This window comes from Cynara cardunculus (assembly GCF_001531365.2).
Source record: "Cynara cardunculus var. scolymus isolate 2C chromosome LG 10, CcrdV1, whole genome shotgun sequence".
In the NCBI taxonomy this organism is placed as follows: domain Eukaryota; kingdom Viridiplantae; phylum Streptophyta; class Magnoliopsida; order Asterales; family Asteraceae; genus Cynara; species Cynara cardunculus.
The window spans coordinates 10,132,070-10,139,890 of record NC_037537.1 but is presented as its reverse complement, the minus strand read 5'-3'; the positions used below and the strand labels follow the sequence as shown (position 1 = coordinate 10,139,890).

The following is a 7,821-nucleotide window of genomic DNA, read 5'->3' as shown; positions in this document are numbered from 1 at the left end:
GTAAATGGCCATTTTGGGTATTAACATATTGAATATGTTATGGCAAAATACAAAAAAGTTACACCGTTGATGAAGCAAATTTATATTTACTTGTACTTTCAATGGTTCTCATTATTTGGCTTCCGTTTTGTGTGCAGATTTTGAAATCTTGGCTTTTCCTACCAACCATTTTCTTTGACAAGAGCTATAAACAAATGGAGAAATTAAAGAAAAAATATGCAAAAATGTCAAAGCCAAGTTCCTGATATTTGACAAGACGATCTTTCATGGCTTGATTTTCTTTCAAAGTCCTTATTGTTAGTGTAATATTTTTGGAATTTAAACTGTAAGTAGCAAATTAGGAATGCATGAGTCGTTTTCTTTTCTTTAGATATAGTTTTTATAATCAAATGAAGACTGCTTTTGTGAGTAATCTATTCTATGCTCCTTTATAGTGCATCATTACTAAAGAGCTGAGAATTGTTATGAAATCTCTAGGACAAAACCCGACAGAAGATGAACTATAGGACCTGAGCAATGAGGTTAATGACGATGGTAATAGGACTATGGATTTCCGTGAGTTCTTGAACCATATGGAGATGGCAATAGGATTATTGATTTCCCTGAGTTCTTGAACTAGATGGCTCGAAAGATGAAAGACAACCGACTCTAGAGATAAGCTTAATTAAGGAGGCTTTCCATGTGTTTCAAAAGGATCAAAATGGCTTTATTTCTACAGTCGCGTGTCGCCATGTTACGACAAATATTGGTGAGAAGTTGACAAAAATGACCAAGTTATGGTAAGATGATTTGTGAGGCTGATGTGCCAAATCAACTATGAGGAATTCGTGAAAGTCGATCATGATGGCCAAATGACTGAATGAGAGCCTCCAACACCAAATCCATCTTTAAGAAAGGGGTAAAAACAAAAATCCTATTTCAATAGAAAACCATAAGAAAAAGGGTTGCTATCTCATAGGTATGATTTAACAATGTAAATTAAGTACTTGATTTCTGACGATATCTTAAATAGTGTAACAAAATCATGGTACGGTTGCTCTTGTATTTGTTTAATCCCACATTGATGACAACAATGTAGAAATTTTTACATTCCATGCATTATGCAAGTACATATACCAAGAGTTATCTTAATGTTAGAGAGTTCGGATAATATTGGGAGTTTGGATAATCTTGGGAGTTTCCAAGATATTGCAATTTTGAAAAATATTCGGGAAAGGATGGATCCATAATAGAAAATACAAAATCAAAAATATTAGAAAGAAAAGAGTTAATGACCATGTATTTGATTCTATTTATAATGAAAAATAATTTACGAATTGGTTTTCTTTATTATTTATAAGTAAACGAAGATTATTTAAAAGAAATGTAAATCAACCAATAAGTTATTAATGAATGTAATAAGTTTAACCCACCCAAAAGATCTGGCTTCCCACTCACTTGGATCCCCTATTTTTTGTTATTTCTTTCTTTGTTTCATTTTGACCATTTAGAGTTTTTAAAGGGTTAAAGGTGCACATGTATTATTGAAATCAATCAAAAAATTCTCTCGAAAAAAATCAAAAAAGTCTCTTGCAATCAACCAAAAAACTTAAGAAAAAACCCCAAAGACAGAATTCGGCTAAAAACACATCAAGCGGCTTTACAGCCTTACAGGCATTTAAAGGTGCATCCGCTCGGTAAAAATCTTGGGTCTGCCACTGTAAAACCTTCAAACGTTGCTAAATATATTCAGCGACATCATATCATTTGCTTTTTATCCCTTTTGAATAATTAAGATGGACTAAACTATATGTTTTATTTAGTAAAAACGTATTTGCACTATGCAGTTTTTCTTACATTTATTTAAATTTTACACCCTATTGTTACATGGGTACCCAACTAGATGTTCAGAAATGCTTGACAATTCATATATATAGTTCATCTTTTTAGTCATTTGATCCTTCCCATCCGTTCTCATATCTTATAAATAAACCCACCTATGTGTTTCATTTGGTAAAAATCATATAACTTCGTTATTTTCTCTTTTAATTATACCAGTTAGCTCCGCTGCATTGCGGTTGATACACTAACTACTATAATTAAAAGAGACATGTTTATCCTTAAAAAATAAAAAGAGAGATGTTTCAGTAGCGTGTAAGCATTTAAGTTGCGGTTATCTAAAGATAGGGACTGAAAATGAAGTTGCCATGCTAACATGTTACACTTTTAACTTTTCCACTGAACTAACGGAGATGCATTCAGTTGATCGAATTGACCATAAATTCCCTCTTTCCTTCATTTATTGCATCCTCGACTTCCCCACTCCACCTGCAACCATCAATAAATTCCATATTTGATCTATCAACACATAAAGCAGACATCTTGATTACCCAATTAGGCAATTACCACCGGTATATGAGTCCAACATAACACCCACAGATCACTACTCCCTTCTATTCTGCAAATGGAACCACCAAAATATTCTGCGCCGTTTTTACTCTTCACGTCTGCGATTTTAGTTTTCGGTCTCTCTTCTTCGTTGCACAAGGCTCTTGAGAACTCTACAGCAGAGTTCGGTAACCACACAGGAATATCAGACTTTCGATTACTGAATAGAAGAAGTCTCATCACTTGTCCAAACTCTGGTCCTTATGTCCGTGTCAAAGTTAGCCCGATATCCCAACTTTCGGATGAGCAATATGTCACTGTTTCCATTACCGGTGTTTTCAATCCTTCTGGAAGTGATTGGGTTGCCATGATCTCACCTTCACATTCTGAGTAAGTTGAAATAGTGTACCAGTTTTTGGATACAAGAATTTTGTTCAGTTCTATGCATGGTGTTTTGCTATTTTAATTTTTGTTTTTGTATATATTTGCATGTGAAGTGTCTCAGTTTGTGCTCGAAACGCCATTCTTTATTTGCAGACAGGTGATTTAAGTTTACTGCCACTGCTATGCCATTATCCTGTCAAGGTATGACTGCATTTAAAAACGTGTCAGCAGCTGTTAATATGTCATCAGCTCTGCAGAATATTTACACTATTAAAAGAATCAACTATTTTAGATAAATTTATGAAGATATAAATGCAAATACAGTCATAAATTTAACATTTCTTTTTGTTCAAAATCACTTGGGATCGAATCAGACATATTACCCCTAGCTGGTTCTCTCTTACCAACCTAAATTCGGATGGCAAAGGGGGCTTCTTGAGTTTCAATTCATAGAAGTTATGGCATGCATCGTCATATTCTGAAGTTAAATTTGCAGCCTTATCCAGCCTCATCATACCAAATGCAGGCACAGTATGTAAGCAACGATTTGGATTATATAAGCTGCAAGAAGAAAGAATGCATGGTATATCACAGAGGAAGATGTCTAGTGGCAACATGTGGTGCCACATTGACGTTTCATGTTATCAATATTAGAACTGATATTGAATTTGTGTTGTTTCGTGGGGGGTTTTTGACCCCTTGCATCGTTACGAGATCTAGGCTGATCAACTTCAAAAATCCCAAACAACCTTTATACGGGCATCTCTCGAGCGTTGATTCCACTGGGACAACGGTATGTAACCATTTCCATTGTGCTACATTGTAGGGAAAAGAGCAACTACCTCCATTCATGAAATATCGAAAACAATTTTTGCTATCATATACGATACTACTCCCTTTTTTATTATATATGCTGACATTTTTCCAAGTGTGATTAATCCCTTGTTTAAATGATAACGATGTTAATAAGAAAATACTCCATGGATCATGTGGCCTGCTGTATATGATTTGTTTGGTTTAATTTGTTTATATGTGTAGCCTATCTTTGGTAAAGAAATCAATCGTATTTGTAGAAGGGGGTGAACATAAATTATTTTAAAGGAAACTAGTTCAAGAATAAGTTAAGTGTATATTATGATGGGCTTTGAAAGAGGGGGGGGGGGATGATGTCAAGTATCGGCTTAATTGATTCATCATATTGAAGGAATCTATTTGTAGTTTAGGGAATTTAGAAGATAGAGCTGTAAGTTTCCATATCAAGAATTCTTGAGAGAAAGAATCATTTTAGTTCACGAAGGATCATAGTCAGCTAAACTAGCTCTAGTGAACCACACTTGTGTAGAGTTTTACAACAGTTCATGCAATAACTAATTCCGATGACTTCGGGAAGGGGTGTGGCCTGTGACTTTGAAAGGAACCATCAATGCAATGGAGGTTGTCTAGATGACGAGCATATCTCCGGATATTAGAATTATAGAGGTTAGAATCGAGTATAACTAAGGAGTGGGATTCTATCATACACAACAAAAATGAAGAGTATCAACGAAAAAATCTCTTGCAAATCTGTCGCTAAAGGCCTAATCCATCGTTGATAACCGTCGGTCAAAAGCTCGTAGGTAATGCTATCAGCGACGGAGTTTAGTGACGGAAACTTTTAGCGACGGATTAGCGAAGGAAACTTTCAGCGACAGAAGCTTTCAGTGACATCAACAACGGAAATTCAGCGATGAAAACTTTCAGCGACGAATAAGAGAGGGAAACTTTCAACGACGATCAACGAGACATTTTTCAGCAATGGATTAGCGACGGACTTTTAGCTAGGAACTTTTAGCGAGGGACCAAAAACTTTCAGCGATGGATTTTCCGCCGTCTCACTAATTTTTTTAAATTTCAAAATAAATAATTTATAATTACATAATTCCTATATTTATTTATACAAAATCTGGCCATTAAATAACAAACAAAAACTATGAACAAATTAAAACTAACTAATTCATACAATTTAAAATATCAAATTCATACAATCTAACTACAGGGAGGTGGGAGGGGGGAAACATATCATGACTGCCGCATAAACATAGCAAAATACTTTGATAAGGCGACTTGTTCGGCTAACTGGGTAATGCATCTGGCCTATTCGGCTTCCAAATCTGCCCTACTCTTTCTTTCGGCCTCCATCTCGACTGATGACGTTCCTCCCACATTCGCGCCTCCTCCTCTACCCTTGCCAACTTCTCTCTCAACTCCGTTACCTGTAAATATTCAATATTCGATAAAATCAGTAATTTGTTCGTAATGAGAAAGTATATAACAATATAACCAACATAACTTCGATGTTGAATCGTATGATATCCTGGTGCTACTGCTACATCTACCTGTCACAGCATAAGAGGATCCTAACCAAAAAGGCGGCCCTTCTTCCGTCCTTCGACACTCTACTCCTAAAGAGATGCCTCATCAGGGTGAGGGGTGTCAGTCCTAGACTATGACTCATCCCTAAGCGATTGAAATCGCTCCTATGGTTCACAAAAATAAAAACGGGTGAGGTTATATATGTAGAAATTTCAACAGCATAACGGCTGTAAATCAAACATATCCAATGCCTATTTTTAACAATTAAAGCATTTTAATTACCAATGATAGTCAAATTCTCAAACTATCTACTTAATCAAACGTCTGCCCAACAATGGCAGCCCAAACTAATAACATCACTATGTTTATTAAAAATATAACTTTAAACTACCAAACACATCTATAAACTGACATAATGGTTTTAGAAAACTTACATGATACCTAGAAGCTTTGGGGTAACTGAACTGAGGAGGATTGGTAGGCGGGTTGAACAAACCTTGATCAACTTCTGATTCGTGCAGTGACTATGCTCAAACACCTCAGTAGCAGTCTGCTCATGACCCATTATATGTGCCTACATTAGACAATTAGGTTAAGTTGTTAGTAAACATAGAGAACGAACTACATATTGGAAAAAAATTATATATTCACCATCCTGTCTTGATGTTGTGCAATACTGATCGATCCCCGGGTGTGCCTAGACGACACCCCCTCAAGCTGTATGTTCTAGTTGACCTTATTGATCTTGGATTTCCTTTTTCAAGGCTCGGTATCTCAAACCTGTTAAAACAGAACACCTATATAAGTCGGTATAAAACACATGATAGTTCATAAAGCTCACAATAGAGATACATATCTGGTAAATCATCTGAATCCAAAACCTCTTTGGCATCCATATAGGGCGATGTAATCTAATCCGTGAGAAGTCCTCACCGTCCCATTACTGAGCACCAGGATAGGTGTTGGTCCCATAAGGGTCTACAAGAAGAGAAACAGTTTGTAGAAGGGGGGTGAATACAAACACAATATTTTCAAATTTAAAATATATATTGATAGAGAAGATCAATACAAATTTTACAAGATTGTTTACGGAAAGATAAGGTAACAAAAACCTATCCAAACAATCTTTGGTTTCACACAAAGCTTTAGCAATTACAAGAAAAGAAGTTGCTAAAAGAAAGATCCTTTACTTAAGCTAGAAGATGCTTGAAATAAGAATAAGGTTAGAGAGAGATGCGCGCTCTCTGCATGGAGAAGAAACACTTCTATTTATACCCAGTGCATTAAATGATCATTTAATGCAATATGGTAGGTTTAGAGTGCGTGTCAAACCTTAAGAGGAAGGCTTGTCCTTTGCTACAGTGAATAGTACAAAATCACTATTTCAAAGCAGACATCCTTACCTAAAGTTGGTGGACAAAGAGTCGACTAATCGGCTCCGTACTGTACTAACTTTTGTAAGGGTATGGGTTTGTCCTTTGTGTGCATAAGGACAAGATAACAACAATCGTGCTAAGCAAGCTTCCTTTGATCGCTGAATGGTGGAATGACCTGAAGGTCTCATCATCATTCGCTGAAGCTAGAACAGTCTTCACACATATATAGACAGGCTTGTAATCACTGAATACCGCTTCAGATCATGTACTCGCCGGTCTCTAATCTTCAGTTTCAGTCTTCGACGTTTGCTGAAGGTTCTTTGGTGTGAGTGTTGTCTTCTTGAAGTATTGCTGTATCTGATAGATTTACAATGCAAGTTCTTCAGCGATCACTGAACATACTCAGTGAAGATCGCTGGAACTGAAAATACAGAAACACAAATGCAACGTGAAAAAGAAAAGGGATTATCATCAAATCACTCAGAGAGAGGATCAACAATCTCCCCCTATTTGATGATAACAAGATAACATAAAGAATGTTATCTTATCAAATAATAGTAAGGAAAAAATTACATATAAAATACATGTCCCTTTTTACTATTTTGGGATCTTTTTCAGTTTGGTCAGTCTCAGCTTGAGWAGTTTTCTTAAGTTATATCTAAGAAAATTACAAGTACGAAAACTGAAACTGAAAGCTTATTCACTGACTTATAGACTGTCAGTGAATGCGAAAAGTAACATTGGAACTCATAGACTTGTGTCCCTATTACTTTTTTTAGGGATCTTTTTCAGTGAAGTACATGGAATACTCATTTTATTAATCAATGGAAATAATGCAAGTATTACAGTACATGTTCAGAATGTAAATACAATCAATGAAAGAAGATATAGTACATGAAGTTACAAGGAAAAGTGGGTTGTTGTTACAAAGAGAATCTTATTCTAGAACACTTAGATCTATGTAATCAGGTACATTTTCACCAAGGTTTCTTCGACGTAGGAATTCCCTTCGTATCTTCAGATCTACGACTTTTCCAGGCATGATATCATCTATCCAGAGATAAACCAAGTGATCCATTGGACATAGATGTAGCTCTGACATTCTCTGAAATCTGACGCTTAGCGAAGCAATGGAGGTAGCCATGAAGATCGATTTGAAAAACAAAGTGTTAGCAAGGGAAAGGATTTCGGTTTATAGCAAGAAGACTAATTCATATTTCCATCCAAGTCCCGAATGGAAAAGCAGTTCGTCTTATCAGTCTTCGAATAGTACCGGAGGATCTGTCAACTCGCCAAGTTCCACCAGCAAAACGGGATCCAGTTTCCGTCGACTGTCCGATCA

At 36.0% G+C, this 7,821-nt stretch overlaps 1 protein-coding gene and 1 pseudogene across 3 annotated transcripts; both read left to right on the top strand.

Moving 5' to 3' along the window:
• Nucleotides 1–464: 464 nt before the first annotated feature.
• LOC112519968 lies at nt 465–863 on the top strand (annotated as a pseudogene).
• Nucleotides 864–2,403: 1,540 nt separating this feature from the next.
• LOC112520468 (probable inactive purple acid phosphatase 27) lies at nt 2,404–3,780 on the top strand. Of its 3 annotated transcripts, XM_025128886.1 has the most exons (4): nt 2,404–2,757; nt 2,865–2,952; nt 3,278–3,334; nt 3,472–3,780. In XM_025128886.1, exons 1-4 carry the CDS (start codon nt 2,444–2,446, stop codon nt 3,526–3,528), a joined length of 516 nt encoding a protein of 171 aa, XP_024984654.1. In that variant the 5' UTR covers nt 2,404–2,443; the 3' UTR covers nt 3,529–3,780. The 3 variants fall into 3 exon arrangements, 2 of the variants coding, with proteins under 2 accessions (XP_024984654.1, XP_024984653.1); XR_003070001.1 differs by having other exon boundaries at nt 2,905–2,952; nt 3,278–3,780; XM_025128885.1 differs by having other exon boundaries at nt 3,278–3,780.
• Nucleotides 3,781–7,821: the final 4,041 nt, after the last annotated feature.

Bases quoted from the DNA above. Each gene is read 5' to 3' on its own strand.
- LOC112520468 (XM_025128885.1), top strand. From the start codon at position 2,444: ATGGAACCACCAAAATATTCTGCGCCGTTTTTACTCTTCACGTCTGCG. The intron at 2,758-2,864 runs GTAAGTTGAAAT...TTGCATGTGAAG, and splicing joins ATCTCACCTTCACATTCTGA to TGTCTCAGTTTGTGCTCGAA. The intron at 2,953-3,277 runs GTATGACTGCAT...TACCAAATGCAG, and splicing joins TATGCCATTATCCTGTCAAG to GCACAGTATGTAAGCAACGA.